The 25736-nt window shown below is 37.0% G+C and overlaps 1 protein-coding gene across 1 annotated transcript in view; it reads right to left on the bottom strand.

Annotated features, from left to right (window-relative positions):
* Positions 1-12672: 12672 nt before the first annotated feature.
* The window catches only part of PDGFC (platelet derived growth factor C), a 53314-nt gene continuing 40250 nt past the window's right edge, over positions 12673-25736 (bottom strand). The window contains exons 4-6 of the mRNA XM_057375273.1: positions 20003-20210; positions 14200-14417; positions 12673-13566 (exon numbers count right to left, since the gene is read on the bottom strand). Coding sequence (XP_057231256.1) covers positions 13450-13566; positions 14200-14417; positions 20003-20210 — 543 coding nt within the window. The 3' untranslated portion in view covers positions 12673-13449. The remainder of the gene's footprint in view (positions 13567-14199; positions 14418-20002; positions 20211-25736) is intronic.

Raw genomic sequence — 25736 nt, 5'->3', positions numbered from 1 at the left:
CAATATGGCATAATAAAATACAATACAACCTCTCCTCTAGCCTGGTCCAGTGTGACAACCAAAAAACAATGGGGGAATCAAAATATTCTGTTCAGTCTCTTTCCTGTTATGTGAAGCATATATCTTTTATATACTGATTATTAACATCTTCCATGACTTTCTGCAACTGCAGACAAGATAAGAATAAGAAACCMTCACTTCTAGCAGTGACTGATACAAAACACAAAGAATTAAAGTTTTACATGGGGGTAATGTGTGGGATTTGCTTTTACACATAGTGAAATTCCTTGTGGGTGAAAATGCATATGAACCCTTGAACAAGGTGGTGCCCCATGATTTATACAAGAAAGACAGCTCACACATCTCACCTATTAGATTCAGAAAACAATAAAATACTAAAACCATCAAGTGATAAAATATAAAATAAATAAAAACTTCAATAAAATACTAAAAACTTGAAGTCTCACACATGTGAGATGGATCAAAAGGTACTATTCAGAGAAGGTTTTTGTATGTTTCTTTCCCAGAAAACTAATAAGATTATATCAAATTAATTTTCTTTTCCAAAAAAAGACAACTTCAAACAAATCAAGTTATGCTGAATTCTTACCATCTGGAGAAAAGGAAAATATTCTTGGGGAAAAAAAAAAGTAGCACTCCAAATCATATATGACTTTTAAGTAATAACTGTGAGGAGCTTCTGTGCTAGTCTAGTAATTCTTTACTTCATTTACTTTCCRGAGACTCCATAGTCTATAAAAGGACTGGAAATTCCTATAATGAATACTATAATAGAATTTATTATGCCAGCAGAATGAAGGCTGTGTCAACACTTCCATTATAAAATCTTGGTTTTAAGAGTTCATAACTTATCTCTATAAATACCACATGCCCCACTGTRTAAGTCAAACTATTATTTTCCCTCAGCATAAAATTATTGCAAGGATATCACCAATTTTAACTGAACAAAGGTCTTGATTAACAAAGATGAAAAAGGGAAAATAACCTTATTGCTTTATCAATAAAGTGTTTCTTTTTGCAACAGTGTATCCAAATTTTAAAACATTCAACACTGGTGTATAATTGGAGTAATTAGATTGGGGATAGGAAGTAGCTTTCCCATAGTCACTCAGTCTAAGTGTAAAATATGGGACACTGGAGACATTTCTTTCCGTGCAATTTGCAGTCTTTGCCACTCATTCTTTTGCTAATATGATGTGGTTTTGTTTGCATGAAACTGCCAATATAATAGGAATGACAGCACAGCAAATTAATAAAAATATGTATATAACACATTGTATTCTAAGAAAACAAAGCTAGTTTCATATTAAAGGTAWGAGCTGAAACAGGCACACATGCAATCATGGACACTCTCACTCTAAATGTACAGTTTAGCCCATGAATGCACAAATAAGGAAATACACATGTTATAAAAAGAAATATCACTTTTAATTTTGAAACATTAATACTCTACCCCAGAGATTTTCCACAAACCAGTGCCAATCTGGAGCCACATGTTATAGATAAGATCCACAGTTTTTGGCCTTTTTTAAAGTACATTAATTTAGATATTCAGCCTCAAATTTTATATTCTTGCTGATAAGTTTTCACATTTGTAGCTGTCAAAAGAAGTATAAATTTGAATTTCTTTCAATACAAGGAGTGAGAAAGAAGAAAAAGATCTTCAGAAAATCATTTGAATACTGTAAGATGTTTTAGGTTGGAGAGAAGCATTTGCCATGTCTGTTAAGACTAAAAAGAGCAAAATTCCCCCAGTTACTTCAGAAATGGTCCCTAAAAACAGGAACAAATACCATTAGCAAATTCATCCAGAAATTAAAATGACTGTTAGTGACATATTGAACATGGATTTCTGATCTATCACACACGGGGAAGTGTAGGAAAGACATCTGACCTGATGAAAACCAATTTGTTTCAATCCTATTAATGCTCACATGTCCAAATAATCCATAGAAAGTGAAATGATTTCCATATTATTGTGCAAGGCACAGGTGGTAAGAAAAAGCTTTAAAGAAGACAGAACTACTGAAAAAAAAACAACTATTCCTGAATTCCTGTCTTTTCAGGTAATTCACACTTTAATTAAACTTAATTTGCTGGGYTATATTGTGTCTGAAGCAGTGCAGACACATACAGACCCATGAACTGTGGAATCCATTGCAGCCTTTAAATGGTGCAACACTAGTTCTAATGGTTTGGGAAGAAAGCTGCACTAATGAARACGTGCTAAAATAATCCAACCAAAACTGAAAAGTACCACACTTCTATTTTAATGCATGCCTGGGAGACTGTGATAAACAGAAGTTCCAACATTATGAATGCTGCATGCAGCATCTCAGCACTTCTTGAAATAATTACCTGGGGAAATCACTGCCCTCCCCTTATGTGGGAACTCAATTACATGGCAGAAACTTCTGCAGTTCATTTCTTTCTCATTCTGTATACCCCTGGGTTCATCTATGTGGTGTTGCTTCAAACAACCCTATAACAAATTAAATTACACTTAGCATGGCATTCTGTGTTCCAAATTCAAAATTCTAAGTGCTTTGGAAAAAGAAGGTAACATAACCTACACCCAGCACAGTAAAATAAAAAAGGGGGAGGGACTTGCTCATTATTACATCACTCATCAGTGGCAGCACCAAGAATACAATGCTGATTTCCAGTCTGAAAAGTTACCAGTCTGAAGGCAGAGGAGGAGATGATGTTATGAAATTAAAGCTGGAAGCACAGTCTTTGCTTATAAAAGCACAGAATCTGTAGTTCACACTCACAGTCTCAATTTCTGTTTTCAGGTAATGCATGAAATGTTTAGTGTTCTGCTCTGCAGAAAAGAGAAGCTTTCCCATGCAATCTGAAAGGGCAATTCATTTCTATGTAATCTGCCAGTTCATTAAAGGTGCTTATGGAATATCACAAGACAGATAATGGTACACAGTTTACAATGTGCCTTTGTAATCAAAGAAAATTTGATTTCAAATTCACTTGGAGCTCTTAATAATCTAACTCCAAGCTTGGCAGTGAGTAAAATGAGCAAAAATCAGTAGTAGTTTGGACAACTTTTCCTTTTTCACATGAGTACAAAAAAATATTACCATTAGGACGGTCACTTTGTGACAAATATTCAAACCAGTAGCCTTCTAGTGTTGGTGTACGTTCATTTGTGAAGGAGTTATGCAGGTGTACAGTGGGATGTGCWGTACACAACCTGTGTTTAGGTATTTAAACCAATTGCTGCTTCAAAAGGGCGCTCCTGCTCTCAACTGTGCACACACATCCACAGAGGACCGTGGGGAAAACAGGGCAGGCTGTTTGATGGGTTTCTATCCACTTCTTAAACAAAGGAGAAAATAGGATTATTTCAATATCTGCACATTAGGGAAAATGTCAATATAAAGAGACAGCAGAAGAATTAAAAATGGGGAAGAGAGGTCTGCAGCCCAGTTCTTCTCAGCTGAAGGAGGGCATGGCTTTAGGACTGAAATTTCACTCTACTTCAGRGGTGTTGTGCACCAGAGGTGAGGAGGCACATGGCTCAGGCAGCTCTGCAAAACACAAGGCCCTTCCCTCCAAAGTGCCTTTGCAGCAGGAAAGAGGGTCTGTTTGTGTTTCTTAYTGGGCAAATTTAAATGGCAGATAACATGCTTTGAAATAGTTTCAGTTCCTTCCAAAAGGACAAACATATTAGGAAAAAAAAAGTACATGTCAAGAAGTTTTCTGACTTTAGGTAGAAAGATGAATATCCCATTGCAAATAAAAAAAAATACTTAGAAAGATCACTTCTAGAGTGAATGCATCATGTTATTTTCCCTTTCTTCCCACATGAAACAATTTATTTCACCCATGGGAAACTCTGGAAAATATACTTCACAGTATGTACCTCTGGTAAACAATTTTGCTGGGGCTCCAGTAAAAAGAAAAGTTTAAAGCAGTAGAAAATTAAACATAATACCTCCAATTACTGAAAATACTACACCTACAGTAAAAATGAAATCAAGCACAAAATGCTGATGGAACACCAAGGAACTTAACACAGTCAAAAGACAACTAAACTTTCAAAGTAAAGATATTCTTGACTGCACAGTGGGAGAAAATTTCTAGAGATGTATCCAAGCTAGGTTTATTTTTTAAGTTAATTTCCCACTTGCTAGACTTGAGTCTCAAAGTAGTCATGTCAATTAAATAGAAATTGCAGCAGCTCATTCCAGCTGCAAAGGTTTATGATTCGCTGAATTAAATGGTAATAGACTGAAGCTGAAGATGACATGCCCCAAGAATTAATAGTCAATATATTTAAACATTATTTTCTGTTCAGAACTAAATATTTGCCAWTTGCTGAGTCACAGTAAACTTAAATGATATGCCTGATCCTAAGTTTTTATGCATATTGTATGTTTTAATCAAATGGTCAGTCTCCTGAAGTCTTCCCCAGCCATGTGCAGCCACAACCCAGCTGTTGYCATTACAATCTTGAATGGCTTTTCAGCAAATAGCAGAAAATCTCTCAAATCCCTGCTCCTCCTTGCGATGTTTCCCTCTATGCTTTGCAGGTAATAGGCAAAACACATGAAAAAGCTTTTACAGAGGCACYGGTGAGATCCCTTCAGCCTGCTGGAGCCAAGGTGGCCATTAACAGGCAGATCTCTGTCATGCTTGTTTTTAGGATCCTGCACTGCCAGGCAGACCCAGGGCAGTGTCAAACACAGCTCATCTTCCTGCAGTTGAGATGCTCACCCTATTCCTTCCAAGCTCCTCAAACAATGAACACCACCAGTTCCCAAACACGACCAGCACCCTTTGCCTTGTGCTTCATTCAAAGATCAGTTCTGMCACTAATTAGTTTCTTTTGCTCACAGAGAAGATTTCCAAAGGCAGTATTAACGTCAAATCCTGCAGTCCACTGGCTCTCAAGTGGTGCTTACCTTACATCTGTGTCTGTAAAGAGTTCTTCTGGCTCTCACATTCTCATCCATAGAGACACTGAGCTTTTGGTTTTTTTGGGGCATGCATTAGCTGCTCTTCTCTACTTACTAATTCTATTGCTTAACTACACTGACACTGATCTAAAACATCCCAAAAAAGACTGTTTCTACTTTCTGAGGCCCATTAGCACAGCTTGAAGGCAGGAAGAATATGCACAGGCTCAAGTAATCATGAAGTGCTGCTTGTAATGCAGAAGGATGTGTACAAAAAGAATATATGAAAGTGAATAAAGTTAAATATTAGATTAAAGGATTTTTTTTAATCTTTTAACATTTTCCTACGAGGGAAGGAAATTTAAGTTTTAAGAGACAAAACAGTCCTAGCTCAGGATTGGAGTCCCCTATCTGCCAACTGGGAATGGTGTCTCTAGCCTGAAACTTAAAAATAAATCCGTACCTGACCTCTTCTCAAGCATTTAAATAAGATTGCTGTCATGACATCACTGTTTAAAACTGTCCGAAAGGTCACAAAGAAATTTTTCACTGCAGCCATCACTCAGAGTGACCTCCAAGGATTCTGCGAGGGCAGCCAAAATTCTAAACCCCATTAAGATTACTTAAAATAGTTGTGAACTATGCTACCATATTTAAGGCAACAATTTTAACCCACCACACAAAGTGCTTTGACATGGTTGATTGTGGTTGTTATAACAGTGATATGTTAATTCAGGTACTTTTATGGAGTAAATTATTTATACAGCGAACCTTGTTCACTGCTTTCACCCTGGAAAGAATGCTGCTGATCTAAATGCCACCTTGAGCAGGGGCAAGGGGAACTGCAGCATTGTTTAAATAAATATTGCTTTTTCACACTCCCATAGGGCCAAAAATAATTTATAATTATTAAGACAGTTTAACTAGCTCTGAATTTTTTTTTTTCCAGGAAGACTGGAAATGATCTCATTCGCCTTCACATATTCTCTCAAAGAAAATCAAGAATAAGTCAACTTTGAAGAAGTGCATCCTTTCCACAGCTGTGCATCCCATGGGTATTTACACATTGGCCTGTCTTTGAGYTGATGGTTATCATCACCCTGTGTGGCATCAATCCTGGCATTGCTGCCCCTGGACAAGATGCCATAAAATTGCCCTGATGTCATTTCCTWAATGACCAGAAACTCACAGCCTCTATTTGCTCTTATGAAGTGCCTTTTGTCAGGGCAAAGTGCTGCTAGCAAGTGCMAGAGGAAAATGTCTATTTTCTTATGTGCTACATAAAGAAAAACCAAAGCACAGAGAGACTGTGAAGTAGGATATTTGGTAAGAGTTCAAAGGCTATCACTTATACAAGAAACTGGATCTTACTTGAAAAACAAAGGTGTGATTTCACACAGGATATTGGCCTAGTTTTAGGCCATTTCCTATCCCATAACATACTATCATTTCACACCCTTATCTTCAGTTTTTATCTTGAAAGCAATGATTAACAAAGCAGATATAAACCCTTAGAAGCTTTTTCTGGGAGAAACTGAAGAATTTATCAGATTGTAAACATTAYGAGGCAATTTGATGCATAGGATAACAAAATACTTGACTCTGTGCTTATTAATTCTTTGTCCTATGTTGATTTGAATACCTCAGTGTTAAGATTTAATGTTTATGGAAATTATACATGTGCTACTCACAGAAAGGCTGAAGTTCAAAAGGACCCCTGGAAATCATCTGGTTCAAGTCCTTTGCTCAGACTGGGCCACCTACAGCCAGTTGGCCACATCCATGCCAGATGGCTTTTGAGTATCTGCAAGCAGGGAGACTCCAAAATATCTTTGTGAAAACTCTGCCAGTGCTTTGTCACCCTCACAACGAGAAACCCTTTCCTGATGTCCAGAGGGAATCTCCTGCTTTTCAGTTTGTGTCCATTGCCTCTGGTCCTATCAGTCACTGGGCAATACTGAAGACAACCATCCTTTTTGCACTTTCCTTTCAGCTGTTAGTACAAATTGATGAGATTCCCCTCAAGCCTTCTTTTTTTCAGGCTGCACATTCAGGATTATTTTTCGGGAATTCTTCACTGTCACAGATTTCCATCATGGTTCAGGCCATAATTTTGTCTCTTTTATTTGAGATGTTAACACATCATCTCTGTTTAGCAATGGCTATGCTTTAAAGCTTGCCTTCAATACTTATAATAATATAAGCAATAGTCAAAATTTCAASACAAAAAATGATAATATTTTAATCTATCTGAAAGTGATTGGAAAAAAAAGGATATGCCAACTGTTGACAAAAGACTGTTCAACTTGACTGCYGCCTTGGGTATAATGAAATGTGCAATAGGAAATATACTAAGAGTGCTTTGTATAAGAACAATCAGTAACGTTTTTCTATCCTTCCTGAAAGTAATTAGTCTGTGTGACACTTTCATTGCTTGTATCGAACACCTCATAGTACACACAAGAAGTGTGCTGCTTCTCCTGTGCAAGAGTTGCTTCATGATCCCACTGCTGTTTTGGCAGCGAGACAGCTGATCTGCTCCTTTTGAACCCGTTCAGCTCAGGTGTGGAAAAGGAAATCAGCTTTAGGGCCCTTATGATAACCACCTTTCTGTGAGCAGAACCTGCACTGTGATCACACCATGCAGAAGACACATTCATTTATTTAAATGAGCTGAGTTTTACAGCTGCTGCCACYGAGGATATTACTGGCTGCAATCCAAACACCGGCTAAAGGAGGCCCAAAATGCTGATTTATGGCATTTGGAGAGCATAGCATGCTTGTGTGCTTTCATCAGTGATCACCATGAACAGAGACAAGAACCTGAACTAGATGAGCAATTGGTCTAAGGCAACACAGACTCTTCACTCATTTTCTTATTCACAAGCAGACTCCTAACTCTTCATAACCAATAGCAGTCCTCTAAGCAGAAGCCAGCCTGACACCAAGGACAACATGCAAACCATATCTCACATATATGTACAGACTGCTTCCCAAAGAGCCAGATGTCATAAAATCATSAGGAAAGGATGCCCTCTCACCCTGCTCCACAACAAAGAGGAGATTCTCTCTGACTATATCAGAAATTTGTGCTTAAACTCTAAGATTTAAMTGCACAACATAACACAGAGTAATACTGTTGTTACAGTTTGATGGAATCAAACCTCTAGCTGCTTAAGGCTCTGGATGAAAAAAGTTTTCATAGCTCAGAAATACTTTGTCTTTCAACACTTACCTTTAATACAAGACATGAAAAGTAACTAAGGTGAGTCACAGGTAAACAGACTTATTTTTGAGGCTTTGCATGTGGGGCATATGCCTACTGGAGAACAGAGGTGGAATTCTGTTAATTTGAATTCCACACACTCTTCAGCTCATCTGCTATGATGTCTCAATTATGTAAAAGCACCAAGAAAGCCAGTTTCTGCCTGGCCCATCCTCTCTGCAAGTATACCAAAAGTCTGCTTAGCCTGAAAGCATAAAGACGCTATATGGTACACAGGTCACTGACTTCTCCTCACTGAAAAGTATATTAGTCACAATAAAAGAGATGTCACCCCGAAGACTGAAAGAATCAGAGGATCCAGCCTTTTAAAATTTGAGGAAATAGAGACTTATGTGTTTACTGGTTTTGAGGGTAATCACTCAATTTATGACAAAAGGATACAGAATAAAAAACTATGAATGAGGGTGAAAAGCGCCCTCTCTTCTGAAATTGTGGAGAACCTCWATAAGAATGAAATCAAAGTTTAAAGATTTTCTTCCTGTCCATCTCTAAATGAAGCCTCTTGAACAAAGCAGTGAAGTTAATTTTACTATCGTTTGATTCTCCAAGTTGCTAATTGTTCTGATTGCTGTGTGATGGTGTTTCTCAAAAAAGAATCCTAAATATTCTGGCCTTCACTGGCCTTCTCTCTTAAGTAAGTTTCACGCAGGTGACAGGACAGACACCAGACCCAAGCTGGCTTGGATCTGTCTTCAGAGCAGCAGAATCTGCAAAAGACAACAAGAACTTGAGTGAAACTGGCACTTTTGTCNAAAAAAAAAAAAAAAAAAAAAAAAAAAAAAAAAAAAAAAAAAAAAAAAAAAAAAATCAGGCCAAATTAGCTATATGGGAAGCCATTCCAGACTCCAGAACTCCTTAAGACTCTTCGAGAAAGCAGTGTTTTGTTCAGACAACAGGCCCATGCATGGGGTATTCCTGTTGATGAACCTTACGCACCTAAAAGAGCAAGATTCAGAGCAGGAATATAGCTTATGTACTATCATGATTGCAAAAAAAAGCTGTCATCTTTCTMCCATGACTGAGCTGTAAACTTATTTTTCTTTCAACGATTCAGAAGAATTCCAGGGAGGTAATAGGCAAACTGCTTTCTCCAAAGAGTTTGTCCCATTTATGCTGAAATAGGCAGCCAGATTTTTACACCATGATTTTGGCAGATAAACAAWGCCCCTGTGTTTAAAAGGTGCATGAAAGGACTTTCAAAGGCAAATTGATAAAGCATCCTCTGCAAAAAGTGATATAAAGAGCAATCTTGCTGAAAGTAATTTAAATAACATATCACAGAATCAGAAAAGTTGGTCTACTTAGCTTCAGCTAAGTGGTTTGAACAAGAATTTTGCAACCATGGTTCTTCAGCATTTCTGCATGAGGTTCCATGAGAGAGCTTTGAACTGTAGCCCTATTATTGTATCTTCAGAAGTCAAACAGAAGGTAAATGTTTACCATTTTTACTTGAAGAGCTTGCTGTAATCAAAATTAGACTATTTAGGTGACTAGCATCTGAATTGCAAATTTTAAAGAGTTTCAATACAGTTTTTTGTTAGAAAGGAAATCAGGTAACAGCTTGCATTAGCTAACTTATTTCTCCACACACATTGTTGTATCATACACATTTTTTTTCYTCCTGTTCTGTTGAAAAGCAGCTGTAAGCCTGTACAACCAGGCAGACACAGAGCAAAAACACTTAAATGAGTGTAAGAGCCAAGAGATCTGCAGTTAACGCCCTTGGTGAGTAAAGGTTTGGTGCTTCTCCACATGACTCCCATGCTGGCCACAGCTGACAGGAGGGTTCCAGGAATGTGAGTATCTACAGAATCCATAAAAACAAGGCTCAACATCAGTCATCAGCTCCCCCACCTATTCCTCTGGGGGGAAGAATTACTTTTAGCTGAAGACATTTATTGGGCATAGGATAAAACCTACAAAATCCAGACTATGCTATTTGGACCCTGTCTGTTTACAGGAGCTACTTTATTCTAGTCGGTAGTTTCCACTGTTTAGACCCATTAGAAACAGCCATTCTCCCCAAACACTKATGCTTACATTAACACAATTCAGGAATTTGTGGCTTAAAATAGCAACAATTAAAAAAAAGCCTCCACAAAGACGTAAGATCAGAACTTGTCATTTCTATTCCCCATTAGAAAATCACAGGCTTACCACCCACTTTTCCAATATTTTTCCACACATACTGAAATTGGCATTTAGCTGCCATGACCTGTAACTGTGAACAGCACTGCAAGTTGCTTGTTTGTAGTTCATGGTTAATATCTTCAGTTAGTTTTTACCACACCTTTTTTTCAGAAGTCACCTGGCCAGGGCCAGCTGCTCTGCCTGGCAGGACACAGGATGCAGCACCAAGCAGGAGAATTGCACCCTTCCCTGCTCCCCATAGCTGGTGCCTTTCCCACACTCCCTCCTGAAGGAGAAATGATCCTGTCCAGACTCTTTCAGCTAGGGAGGAGGTCGAGTGCCAAATCTCCTGAAAGTCTGAGGAGAGGTGGAAAAATTAAGTCCTGGCAGAAGTAGTGAGGAGACAAAGACTGAGCGTGGAGCTGAGGGGGAGGGACAGAGCTCAGCAATGCTCGGTGAGAGGGTGGCAAACAGAAGGGCTGCTGATGTTGGGTCACAAGAAAGACAGCCCTGTGAAGGGAGATACAAGGTGCAAAGGGGTAAGGAGCTCAGATGCAGCTCCACAGCAAGCAACTGGGAAGGAAAGCACTTCAAGAAATTGGCAAGGGATAAAGGGAGCCAGAGGAGGGCAATAGAAAAAAACTACTTGTGACATTTGGAAAACATTACTCTCCATATCCCACAAGGTTCCAGAAACTCCTCATTACTCTGCTGACACCAAATACCTACCCCAAAATTCATGAGCAGCCTTCTTCTCCTAGCAAGTCTACAGAGAGGATGAGACCTCCTGCATTTTCTACAGCAGACATTTCTGCATTGCAATTACATTTTTTGATTCTTCTGCTGAATTATGATGTCAGAGGCTATGATTTCTGCCTTTATCTAGACTTGCTGTTCAAAAACTGTTTAAATAAAAAATGAAAAAAAGAAAGGACAACRTCAATGCAAAAACATCCCCAACATCCCTGCAAAACACTTCTGGTCAAAGACTCAAATTTCAAGTAAATCAGGTTTCTGGTGTAACCATAACTCTGCATTCTGATGCAGGGTTAATATTCAGACTGGTTAAATATAGATCACATTTACACCAGATATTTTTCTTATTGAGTAGGAGTTTGAGGGTGGCGACAAAATCAGAAGCCACCTGAGTATTTTCCAAAACCGGTATCAGAAAGTCATATCCACTTGCATAAAGCCAAATTTTCATCAGAATTCATCTTCACTATGGAAACAATAACTGAAGATGCTATTTTAGTCTGATGTCTTCACATCCACACCATTTTGAACACTTTGAAAGTTCATACAAATAGCATCACATTAATTCTTTTTTCTTCTTCTGGACTTTACTGACAGTAATACAGAATTTACAAAGCAAGTGGAAATCTTGGCAACAGAAGACTTCTGTTTTCAGAACTGACTTTCAAAATGGTAAGAAAAAATCACCTAAATTTCCCCATTAAACTGTATATTGACAGGTACAAATATGCAACCACACTGAAACATTTATTCTCCCAAAATTAGCATTATTACTTTATTTTGTGATTCATTACAATCTGAAAATCCAATAGTCAAAAAAATAAACTAGGCATAATGTTAAAGCATTTTACAAGCAAAATACTTTACTGTTGCCATTTCAAATTTGCATAGGGTGGGATAAGTGTATTGGTTAAAGAATATAACATACAGAAGAACAATACCATAGTTCATCAAACTGCACTGCAGAGTGTTACATTCCTGGGAGTGAACAGTACTTTAGCAGCTCTTTCTGTCAATGGAAAACCACACTTCACCATTGACAAGGCTGCCTTCCCATGACCATGATGCATTGTGATGGCTGCAAACCACTGGTTTCTTTCCTTACATTGTAGGTCATTCTAYTTTATAAAAATTAAAGAGTTAAACAAGCCAGAATGCATCTATCTATGCTCATTTCTTTTTTACCTGAACAAAAGCCAGTATGAAGAGAGGGAATTTTTAAAGTCAGCTTCTGAAACTGGTTATAATAACCTCTGCCTCTCATATTTTTAGTATCTTGGAAGTGGCAAGCTTAGAGCGTCATCCACACRTCTATATCTACTATTACATTCAGGTAATAAACTGTACTTTTTACATGTAGAAACAAACTGCAAAGACATCACGCTTCTTTCCCACTGTAACCACACTTCTCTGTTCCTCCAACTGTATAAGTCTGGCTTTAAAGTCTCACAAAACTAAAAAATAGTTGATCTAGGTTGTAATAAAAAAAAGAATATTAAATACCTTTGGTAAAAATAGATATATTTAACAAGTTTAGAAAAGCAAATAGTTATATTGAAAAAAAGAATATTAAATACCTTTGGTAAAAATAGATATATTTAACAAGTTTAGAAAAGCAAATAGTTATATTGTCAAAAGGAGAGTATAAAAATGTACACGATAAAAAATAACGAACACACAAAAAAATCATCAGCCATAGTAGTAAGAATAAAGGCGCTGTTCTTTTCAATGTTTGCTTCCTTAGCTCACGTTATTGTCCAGTCTTCCTTCTAAAAGGCAGGAGCTTTACTAGAGCATATGGAAAAATCCAGTCCTTCCTACCAGCATTACACAAATTAAATTTAATTCGGCAAAAGACAGTCTGYTTTAACCCAAGTTTATACAACAGGGAACACTTTGATTTAGAGTACGTAGGAGTAGCTGAACACAAAGATTTCAGGTGATTTCAACCAGAGGCCAGATGTACTCGAGCTGTAGAAATGAGACAGCCAGCAGGATCAAGTCTCCATGATGTCAGCCTTCTAACTCTATTTTTACTCCTAAATTATAAATCCATGTATTGCCAAGAAAATTGTGGGGACCAACAACAATACATATATTTTAAATCCCTCATTGATGCCTTTCTCCCATCCTTTCACTGGGCCTCCAAACAGAGCTSTCACACAACATATAATCCCAGTTTGGCTTCTCCTCTTTTTAGAGCTCACTGTAAATCTTCAAGATGGAAGATCCCCAAAGCAAACAACTGAGATTACAGAAGGAGATAATGCACAAGCCCCATAATAGAATCAGCCATTGATTGAATGTGCTTTGAAAGAAACCGGCACACTTAAATCATGTTTATCCTTCAGTATTCCCTTTGCACACACAGTCACACTCCTCGTGGTGTTCCAAGGGYACATCTGTCAATGATTTATGCAATCCCCGGACACCAATCCTTGGCTTCAGCTGAAGAACCTGAAGAAGAAGAAGCCAAGCATCAAGAAAACAGCAAGTGCTTCATCACACACACCTAGACTATGAGCTAGATTGCACTGGAAATACACTGGATGATAGGAAATGTATTAAAATKGAATTTCTTCATTAAATCCACCCCCTCATTACTATTTTTGCTTTTACTTCAAGCTGTTTACAAAATTGATTAAATAATGTTGAACGTGATTAAATCTCRTTTCTTAACCAGAGTCTTGCAGTTTTAGATTTCCACTTAATTTTATTTAAGAGCAAACAGTAGAGTTAACCTAATTAGATAATTCTATAATGAATAATTTTAGCTATCGATTTATAGCTATGGAAATGAACAAACGTTTGTTTCTTCATGAAGTTGATATCTCCCACCAGAGAGAGCAGAACAAAAGGGATGGTTGGGATGTGTCTGAACTGCACCAGTAAATACCTCAGAAATKAATTMATAGTTGCACAGAAAAGGATTTCARCAAGGGAGGATTTACTTTTTTCAATGCAACACCTAATTTACTACAAATGCAATACATAAAATATTAAAATATTGATATTGGTGCATTCATTTTATTAAACYCCTTAATTGGCTTTCAGTATTTCCAAGCATGCAAACGTAAAGGAAGTGCGTACCTCATGGTACTTTTTGGTGACTTTTGTTGGCACACACTGGCACTCATTGCAGCTCTGTTGGCAGCAGGCACAGTTTCCACCACAACGCTTCACCAGCAGGCACAGCGGCCAGAAGATGGTGTCAGTTCTCTTCAGCTCCTCCCTCAGCGACACCGAGAAGTTGCGGGGAGTGCAGCTGTACAGSCGCACCTCCTCCTTCAGGAGGTTCAGATCCACCACTGCAAAGGGACASAGAGAACGGTGCTTTCCTGATTTGCAATCCAAGCTCATTTGCGGTAAATCAGCTTCAGCAGGGCAGGACCCATGGGGAAGGTTCATTGCTGTGCAGGTGGTACAGGTTCAGAGCAAAAGTGTAATACTGCAGTTGCATGGATACCATGGAAGTGAAATGGAACAATCGTGGCAAAGTAATATTCACCAATTATATATATATGTATTTATAATTCTGGCAAAGTTAGTTCAAATTAAAGCAAGATTTGCTTACTATGTTCCAGCACARGTTTTATCAAATTAACCCAAATGGAATTCGTTCTGTTCATACTAATGCTCTGAYCTCCACTGTTGCTACTCTATAGTCATTTTGGATTGGAGAAACAGAGAGCAATTAAGAATCCTGCGAAATGTTAAAGATATTTTTTAATCATTTGCATAAAGCATTCAAACATCTTCCTTGTTGCAATTTCAATTACTGCTTCTTCACTAGGGCATTGTAAGTATAAGAGAGAATCAAACCATTCATAGCTAAGCAGAAACCACTTTTATGGRCAACTTCTAGAAATTTTCATCACAGTGAATTCTGCACAGAATAGATAAGTGCACAAGATTATATATCTATATAACTATTAGTAGGCTCTGTTTTCTCTTCCCTCTTCATAGCAGCATATATATTTCTGTTGTTTCTCTAGGTTTCCTTTTCTCTTTACATGTCTTAAATAAGAAGTCCTGCTTGTAAACATCTCACTTGCACTTCAAGTTAAAGATCTTAATATTTGGTACCAGTTTCCCTATAAACTGGTTCCACTGTATCATACTAAAGTTTCACTATGCTAATGGTTGAACAGCAAATTCATGAAAAAATCTGAAGGAGGACAAGCTTCTTTAGGTTCATCTTATCTGCAGAGTCAAGAAATAACAAGCCTTGAAAGAAGCAATTAAAACTGGAAAAAAATGAAAAAGGCTGGAAAAAAAAGTGAAAAGCAATGTAAATTGWATTTATTTCAGAAGTCAGACTATCGTGTTCATGTTCTGGGATATCTTGCCTGAATTGTTTTTCTTCACATCCACTATTAAGGAACAGAAGCAATGTCTAACTGATAGGGGTACTACTCTCTCTAGTTAAAAAAAAAAAAAAAAAAAAAAAAAAAAAAAAAAAAAAAAAAAAGAGAAACAGAAAAAAGAAACCCCTAACATGACTATTGAGATGACTGAAATAGAGGCCCCGAACAAACTTGAAAAGTTCTTTGACCAACTGGTTTTGAGCTAAATCAAGAAGAAATTAGGAAAAAAAAAATCCCAGTGGTTAAAGAAATACTTTATTATTATTCATTCATAAATAAAAAGATATACAATAAAGCTAAAATGAGTTTCTGATCTGAATCACCCTCTAGAGAAGTGCCTTTTTTTTTCTTCTCTACTATGTAAAGAGCCTCAAGAGGCCATCATTAATAACTTCAGCCTATCAAGGCAAGATAATACCTCTAAATTCTATTTAATTATTTTATGATATTTATAATTATATATGTAAATAAAACAATATCTATTATTATTTAATAATAAATTCTTATRTTACATATAAAAATAAATTAAAAAAAAAAAAAACAGAGGCTGCATTTTTTTAACAGAAATGCTCACTGGTGTTCTCCCAGAAGCAGGTCTTTGGGAAGGAATTTCAATCCATGTTCCTTGAAACATTCCTTTTGCAGGCCATATCCATAGACTGGCATCCATAAGTAAGGATTTATTGTTGTGAAAGGTCAGTTAAACACACTGAAGCCTTTCCTTTGCTCACACTCACAGCGAATGCCAAGCTGGGGCACTTCATTCCATCACTATCAGGTTAGCAGAGGCTCCTAAATAAACAAACTGATTTTTAAGAGGGAGGAGTGTGCAATAACTCCAATGAAGTTACTGATAGGACACCAGCCTACCTCCCACACTGCAAGAGCATTCCTTGCAGAAAGTTGAGAAGGGAGCAGAGGAAAAGAGAGACAAAACTTCYAGGGGAGAGATTCACTGTGAGAAATCAGAAATTATTGAAGCTCTTCTGATCAGCTAATAGCTCCAGGCTGAGTCACTTAGAGGGTGGACATGTCCACCTCCATTAATCAAGGACTGTGGGCAGGAATGGAGCACTTCTTTCTTCTGTTACRTTTTCCAACATGCAATAAGTTAATTGTCTGAATGAGGATGAAATGCCTGAGGCACACTGTGAGAAGTGCTAGTTCTGCTAATACTTTGTGCTGGAAGATTGTTTCTGCAGAGACTGATATGCTGGGTGCAGTGAATTTCAAGAAGCTAAGCTGATGTGCTGCCCAGCCCTTCATTGTGAGATACTGAAAGTGCAAACTGGGCACTGACATCTCTCCCAGCAGGCCCACAGAGCAGTGGGACAGAGGTGCCTGTGTGGTGATGCCCTTCTCCAGTGCCTCCTGCCTTCTGGCAGCAGCAGAGGAATGAGTCCATTTCGATACCTATGACTAAGCCATAGTTACAGAGAAAAGGGAAATGMACTGAAATAAAAAGTGCATTACACATTTTGTCACAAAAAGGAATTAATTTGAACTGAACTCCTCAGACCTGCAGACATTAATTTCAAAAGATTTCTGTGGAAGAACACATGGTCAGCCCTTGGCAGATATCTTTCACTGTGCTGTGCTGTTAAAACAGGCTTCAGGAGAGACGAACAAATGTCACATTTGATTTCTACTCTTTAAAATGTACTAAGGTATATTGCTATGATACCTCACAATGAACCCTTGCCCTACCTTATGTAATTCAATTTCATTAAAAGGTCTGTGGCAAATTTATCTAGCGCTTATATAATCACTTCTTTGAAGTGTGTGAATGAAGCTGTTATTTTTTCAAAGAGTAGCTGTCTGCTCAAAATTTATTTTCACACACTGTGGGCATGAAGCTAGATGAGAGAATGTATATATTCCCTTAAAAGTGTTTACTTAACCACAATAAAAGGTTATGTGGATTTCCCAAGTGCACTGAGTTACAGTACCTGTTATAATGTGAACATTTAAACACTCCTTGAACTTGGCTTCCACTCATGTATCATGTTTGACACAACAGTCAGGGCTCTTTTGTCTAGCACTAGCTCAGGAGRAGTGAAAGGCTCTGCAGTAGCACATAAATGGGAAACACTAAAATAAAAAAAAATAAGAGAAGGAGAAAAGGAGAGGAAAAAATGTAGATGCAGGTAGGCCTACAGTCAAGTGTATTTCAAGAGTGTGCCTTCACTGGCACAAGCAACTGAACTAATCCATGTTCACATCAGCCTGAAATTAATTGTGTTATGCAACTGGCAATGCAATTTTCCAGCATCTTCTGGGATGTGCATCAAGTACCACAGGGACACTTCTTTCCCAAAACATTTTTCCAGCTGGATACTGCTCTCAAAGTCAATGAAACAAATTAAATTCCAGTTGGGGCACTTGTGTGTGAGCACAGATAGCAGCAGGATGGTTTTCATTCCTAAGGACCTTGGAGATGTTCCTGGGAGTGTAAGTTTCTGACTGGCTTCTACAATAGGAGTTGTTACCAAATCTCAAGCAAGAAGTGGGGTGAGAAAAAAAAAAAGTCATATAAATGTACAAAAACCACAAGTGCTAACAACTGTGCTTTGATTGTGACTATTTTTTCCCTCCTTAAAGAGATTTCAGAATMTGATCTAATGATTATACATAGATTTCAGTGGGAAGTGATGGGATGAATTTTTTGCACAACAAAATATATTTTATTTTTAAGCATGTTTAATAGTATAAAAGAATTTAGGACTATATTTAGACATCAAAGCTTCTGATGTTTCTTCTTTCCTGACTGGAAGTTTTTGGAAGCATTTTATCCAGAGAAAACATCAGAGACAGAAGTTCTCTGGAATTTAGGTTGTCTAAATATAGTCTTTTTCATACAAATTATTAAGTAGGAGTAGAGAAAGTTTCTCTACAAAAAGTAAAGTACACTTTTAATTACATGTTTATAAAAGCAGGACAGTAATTCAGCTTTTACACTGAAACACTGTAAAAATGAAACTGATCTAATCATAGAATCAAAGAGTTTGAATAAAACCAAAAATTTTAGAACATGCACTTCTCACAAACATCTCTTAAAAAGGCTTTGAAATACAGCAAACATGCTGCTTGAGAGAATAACATGGGGGGGGGGAAAGAAAAAAAAAAAAAGGTTTTGCTTTTCCTATCTATTGAATAACAGTTAACACTGTGTCATTTCARCTGGACATATTTTCCACTTCAGGCTATTATATTACAGACTCGTTAATGCAGTCTGAGGGTGGTCTCTTTAAGACAAATGTGGCAATACCATGATATGTTTATTCAGTGGAAAAAATCTATTTCGGCATCTAATTAGAAGTCTTTAAAAGATTTACTCTAATAGTTTCTTTCTAAGATGTGTCCTGCAGGGAGTTGCTTTTGTCTATGTAGATGTTATCCAACACCTGGATTTTGTTTTTCTCCAACTTACTGTGTGCTTATGGCATGCATTTGGCAAATACTGAATTGTTAATTAAGGAAGTGTTAAATTACTATCTGAGAGCTTTTAAAGATATTTCCTCTTCTCTGGCTCATAATTCAGTTGCTCTATGCACGTAACAGCAACAGAGATAGGGTACAAGGGTTGATTTCTAGGCTCTGATCTAGGAATTAGCTGTCAAACCCTTAAATTTGAGCTATGGAAGGTTTAGTTTCTTCCCCTTTCTTGCTGATCAGATGATAATCTAGTTTACAACTACCAATAGAGAAGTCTGTTCAACTATGCTCATATATTTTCCTTTTTATGCTGTATGGTGGGCAAGGAAGGTGGCATTGCCTTCATGCTGTCCATCCACATGGAATTCACAAACATGRAACAGGGGGTAGCACTGGATGGGATGAGGCAGGAAATTCATGAGTGTCAGATATAGATGGAAGAAAATGACTTGCTGATCAATAGATCTACAAATTATGAAAACACAGTCTACTTCTGATTAAGCTGACAACTGCATGATCAAACCASATATGGTATTTCCTAAGGTGTTATCAAAGAGAAACATTTAGGTGATTGGTGCCAATTCATTTAATGTAGAGACTGGAAAATATCTAAGGAAATAAACAGTCACTGACATGATACAGTAAGCATGAGACATTACTCAAATAAAAAATAGTTTTTGCCCTCCATAAAAAAAGAAACCCACAAAACTCAAATGTTACCCCATCAAGATGCCCTGCTACTTTCTGGAAATAAAGATCTCTCAGGCTCCCTACAGGAAACTATTGTGCTTGCTTCTTCTTTCTTTTTTTTTTTTTTTTTTTTTTTTTTTTTTTTTTTTTTTTTTTTTTTTTTTTTTTTTTTTTTTTTTTTTTTTTTTTTTTTTTTCCTCTTTGCTGCCTTATCCTACTAAATTCCTTTGAGTTTTGAGTTTAGCTATTGCCTGGTGAATAATGCTAACAACAATGACATTGCTGTCTTTCCAACATATTCCTTTCCTGGAACCAAAACTCAAGGTGAAGAATGCTCTTACTTCTTGGCCAAGAAATCATACCAGCAGAAARCCGCAAGGCCAGACAGAAGAGTAAATTACCTCTTGATTTCCTGCCATGAATGTATGCTTTCCCAAGAAGCTGCCACGTTGGCCTGTACAAATCTTCCAAATCCAGTTGCCACCGATCCGGTTCGAGGTAGCGGATGAGGTCCTCRACGGTGCTGAATCCAGCGACGGCGTTGTTCAACACATCCAAGGGCAGAGCCGACGGGGGCAGCGAGGACGGGCTGGGCGCTTCTGTGTGGTGCTGCAATCAAAGCAGGAGAGCAGCAYCGTCAGAGGGTTAATGGATCTGCTTTGACAAAGTGCTGAGCTTCACCGACTTACAGAGCTGGGAAAGTTTATAAGTGGATAGCTCGTTTCCAAAGTGCAGTTTATCTAATAAGACAAATGACAGGAGTCAAAAAGTACCTAATTATTCTTTGGCAATAATTGTAAACAAACTCCCACTACACAGTTTTCCTRCTTCTTACATTTCCAGCCTTGCAGCTAGCAGGCCACTACACCTGTCCTTTGAAGATATTCACTGAGTGATGGATAGAACTTTAGAATTAGAACAAATAGTGATTTARAAATATGGCCCCATTACAGGCATTTCATGTACCCCCTAGAAATCKGAAACATTTCACATTCTACCTTTCCTCTGAAATTTAGCCACAATCTTTGTCTTCTTGTTCTTCAATGCAAAACATTAACAGACCCCAAGATGAAGACAGCAAATATTGTTGCTCTCATCTCTAGATTAAAAAAAMCCACCAGTTGTGTTTCACACAGTACTAAGATTTATGTTTCTGRTTAAACAATAATGAACAGAGTAATACCAACATCTGGGATAACTAAAATAATTTCTCCCTTACAAAAGGAAAAAAAATGTTCAAAATTAAATAAAAAGTATTTAAATGTTGAAATTGAGTCCTTAAAAGTACTTTCCCACAGCACAAATCTCACTGACAAATTCACTGGACAGGAGTACTTAGTCACAGACAATTTGAGCAAAGTGAGACATCTGTTTCTGTTCACTCTRCAGTCTGTTTTAAAATTACACATTGATTTGTATTTCCAAAAGAATAAAAAAGGGCAGGAAGGGGAGCCTAAGTAGGAAGCTGCTTCTGCAGCACCCTCAGTTTCTTTAGTATTTTCTGTATGCAGACACCACTGCAGACATTATGTCCACATTACTGCACTAGATCAATTCATCTGGCTCACGTAAGAAAGATGAAGAAAAAAGTGAACATACTGCTGATTTAGGGGATGGAAAGGAAAAGAGTATGTGTTTATATAGATATCGATATTTAAAAATCCTCATACCACTTAGTGTCGAAATGGCACTCTCAGTACTSTAATGTGAAGTGTATATATGCCGTAATTTTTTCCATCTATAATGTCAGATCAATGGTAGGTGGTCATACACCTTTTCAAAATGATCAGGGAAATTTATGAGAAACGTAACAGCTATGGTGAAAAAAAAAAATCAGTAAAATAATTCTTCCAACACTACACACAACAGCAGTTTTCTAAAATATATATGCCTGTGATAGCTGTATTCCATACCAATCATAATATTTTATTTTCAGTCCTCTAAATTCTATTAAATATGCATTTTTGGTTTCAGCCAAGTTTCTGATTGAAAGAACAGTAAATAGAAGTAACCACCATGGCCTTCCTATTTTTTGCTTCAAGGCTTTTTCTCTCTTCAGCTTCAAGAAATGCAGACACTAGAATGATTTGTATTGCTTTTTAACTGGAAGTCTTCCAAAAATAACACAAAAYATAGATTAGGCATGCTGCTACTATTAACTTTACCATATTTTCAACTTCCTAATAATTTCCTATAGAGTTGGTGAAACAGTTGCTTCCCATTCTGGATGAATGTGGTTTCCAAATATTAAAATATTTCTTTTTCTCTTTGCTCCATTGCCCACATTAAAAATAATAACATGTTGATCCATATATTACATTATGATAATAAAGCAACAGATTCTGGTCTATAATTTAAATAGTTGCTCTTTGCAAAATATGCTACTCAGCAAGCTTCGGAACAGTGCTGTGACACTGTAATTCAGATGGTCAAAAAAATAAACATTCCAAAATTTTTCTTCCAGTTTTTCTCCAAGCTGATGCAAAAGTCACATTTCCTGGTTTGAAGGTGTAGGGTTTTACTRACATGGAAAACCAAGTCAGTGGTAGAACTAATAACTGAAGGAAAAAAAAAAGCTATTTTATTTTCAGCTGAAGAATTAACTTCAGTGTCTCACTTCTACTGGAATTTTTGTTGCCAGAGAAACAGGTGAATTCTAGAAGAAAATTCATTGGTCTAGAATTTATTTCCACATTTACAACTTACAACATGCACACTAAACAGTACATATGTGGCAAGTAATCCATCAGTTTATGGTATTCTGGATTCAACAGGYATTTGCCTGAGTTAAAATGTTATGAGGGTACAGTGAATCATTGCAGTTGCAACACAATTAAAGTTGTTATTACTTTCTAGAAATTCTCACAGCAGCCCAAAACAGAATGAAAAAGTAATTGAAACAGCAAAATTATACAACTTCGAACATGAATGTTTATAGAATAAAGTCAGGAGAATCTCAAGATTAAGAATGTTTTTCCCAATAATCTTTAAAGTTAGTCAATTTATATGACAGTTAAAATGTACYGCGGATTAAAGATAATAGATATCATAAAGTTATAAATGCTGTAAGTTATATTTGTAACAAAACCTTTATGAAATCTCAATTCAAAATCAATAAACTGTTTAATATAAATGATACTTCTAATTACACTTTACATTGTTTTTACTTGCAAGTAGGTAGTACTTATTTATATAATTTAAATCTTTTGAACMGAACTTCAAGGGCAGCATAAGTGGTACTCCTTCCAGTGGCTAAAATTCTGGAATTCTATAAAATTCATAAACTCACTTGACTTTCTCAAAGTTTGTTTGTCATCTATAGACAGTGTTTACACATGCAGTAAGGTTTTACTTGCAGAGTGGAATGCAGAACTGACTWGATGCAAGAAATTAAAACAACTTCATTGATGGTACACACCTTTTAGAACAAGCATAGCTCTGAAATGTAACATCATAGCTGCAACTTTAAAATGCTGAAATGCTTCTTTAATGGAGCTTTCATGCACTTTAGAGTAAATCCATGACTCCTGATGCAATTTAATCTAGATCTCTCTAGACAGTCCTACTCTGATCYCTCACTYCACMTGCRTGCCTGATACACACTGGTGTTTGCTCTGTGTTGTGCAACAACATCACTACTCAGTGGTGTCAGAGAGAGACGCCACTTCACTGCAGAATGGCAGTGTRAAGATCTCCCAGATGGACCACTGACAATCTCTGGCTGTTTTGTTGCACAAGGCTGTTGGAGGTAATGAAGATGATCTTATAATGAAGCAGCACTCTGTCAGCTGCATGTCTATTCTGTAGATGGCATCACCAGATTTACTCCACTGAACTTTTTCATGTCTCTCCTAGMAGGTCAGCTAGAAAATAATCAGTGTTTGATTTAACTRTATTTATTTATCTGACTTSRGAGAYATAACCCAAGACAGCAGACACTTCTGCTGTCCAAATATAGCAGCCTACAAAACACTTTACTTGATGGAAACCATTTTCTGCAAAGTCATGCTCTCCAAGCTCTGCTACAATAAATACTAATTGACAGTAAACACTCTTTCTGTCCTAGCAACACATTCTCAACTCATACCAGTGTTTTATGTTTGAGATCACCTTTCTTATATTTTTTTTTTCCTGAGCATGAATAATTTCTGTCATGAAAGACTTGACAAATACATCTCTACGTGATTCCTCTAGTAAAAAAAACATACTGTGGTTTGTTTCTTTTTTTCTGCCCAGGAAACAATTTCATATGAATTTAATTAGAATAAATATGCTTAAAACCAAGACACAAACAAGCACTTGCATCTTTACTGTTAGTTAAAATGATTCAGGATGAAAACCAGAGCAGAAAACACTGGGCTTCTACTGGCCTGTAGAACAGCCAAGAACGACAATTAGTGTTGGATCAAACAGAATTTTCATTGGGTTGTTTATATTGTATTTCTGTGCATGCACTTTGCTCTATCAAAGCAAATACCATACAGAAATCCCCTAARTTGTTTACAAACATAGAAGACAGGCCAACAGACAAAATTTAGGCAACAGTTTAAGATATGGCCTTGGAAAAAAGGAYAGAAACAATATAGACTAAWGTCACAAGACTATCCAGCCCWGAACATTGCAATAGCACAGTACCCYAGAAAAAAYRTAAGGCCTCAAATGCATTTTATGGTGCTTACAATGTTAGTTGTGCTCTGTTAAAGGAATCAAAACTATTCCATCTAGCCTCATTCTCAAAGGGAAAAGGGTAGGTCACTATCATAGGTAGAAGAAGAAGTCAACCCTCACAGAAGCAGCAGATCTGAGCAAAAACTCCAACAAACAAATTTAAAATTATCTAGTTGAAGATCAAGCCTAAACTATTATTTAGTATGTAGCCTAAATTTTGAAGATCAAGCCTAAACTATTATTTAGTATGTAGCCTAACCTGAAGACTTAAGAATAATTTCTTGTCTTGACACCTAATTCTTGCGTAATCCCAAGCAAAGTGTTTAGGCCAAACCTTCATAATGTAAAGCATCTGGRAGTAGCATCTCCTTGCTATGCCAGCATGATTGTGCATGTGGCTGCAGCATAAACCAGAGCATAAACCAAAAACTTTCTAGAAAAGAGCCCCAAGCTTATTYACAAGATAGACCTGCAACAGCTAAGCCATCACAACCAAAAGCACAGCAGCTGCTAACACAAATGCAGTTTTAGATTCACCCTGGCACCAGGAATTTCCCAGCATACAGATTTKTAACACAGCCTTTTCAAAATTGGAAAATGTGCATAAAGACAATTCCTTGATCTTACAAATTTTGTGAGAGAATGAATACAAACATTTTTTATTAAATATTCATTATTGTTTACCTGAAGGATCAGAAGTGTKAYAGACAGATACCAGGTATAAATTTGGGCATGAGACTGAATGTTTTAACCTTCCCTGTTTGCCACTATCCATCTGTTCTTTCCTTGCACTGAACAGCTTCAAGGATAAACAATTCAGAACATAATAGCACTTTCCTAATCTGCACAAGATCAGCTCTTAAACACTATCATGACCTAAGAAAAGCCTTTATTCTGCTCTTGTTTCTTAGGATAGGACTGTCAAGGTACTAACACTACCTTCTTCCAGTTAAAGGAGAGGCAAGAAATACTATTGTTAGGTTGCTGCTGCCAGGAGTGAGGAATTTCATGYTTAATAACGCAAGCACTAAGTTAAGATTGGAAAAACAAAAACAAGTGAGTCAAATACTTGGCACGACAGGACACTTACCACTACTGAATGTCTAAAATAACTACCTCCCTGCAAAAGAAATCCCCATTTTTTTTTTTCTTTTCATTTCTTGTCTTGAAGAAAACATTGTCAAGCAGTCTGTGAGTGATGACCCATTCATCAGTTGGCACAGCTCAGAGAAACTAATAAACATCAGTGTAGTTTAATCAAGGGACTCTATAGAAAACCTCAAAGGAACCTACTCTCCTCTGAAACCCAAATAGGATCTGAAATTGGAAAGAAATAACRTATTTCTTTTAATGAAATATCCTTACTTTTTTTTCTTTATAATTATTGTACAAGAACACTCCAAGTCCTAGCTTAGATTTAAAGATATGCTTTTGAAACTTATAGWACATGCACATTCTTGTAACATG

Source organism: Malurus melanocephalus, unplaced genomic scaffold (assembly GCF_030028575.1).
Source record: "Malurus melanocephalus ecotype Western Australia unplaced genomic scaffold, MMel_1.1 scaffold_9, whole genome shotgun sequence".
Classification (NCBI taxonomy): Eukaryota; Metazoa; Chordata; class Aves; order Passeriformes; family Maluridae; genus Malurus; species Malurus melanocephalus.
Note: the sequence above shows the minus strand (reverse complement) of the source record. Positions and strands in the feature narration are given on the sequence as shown.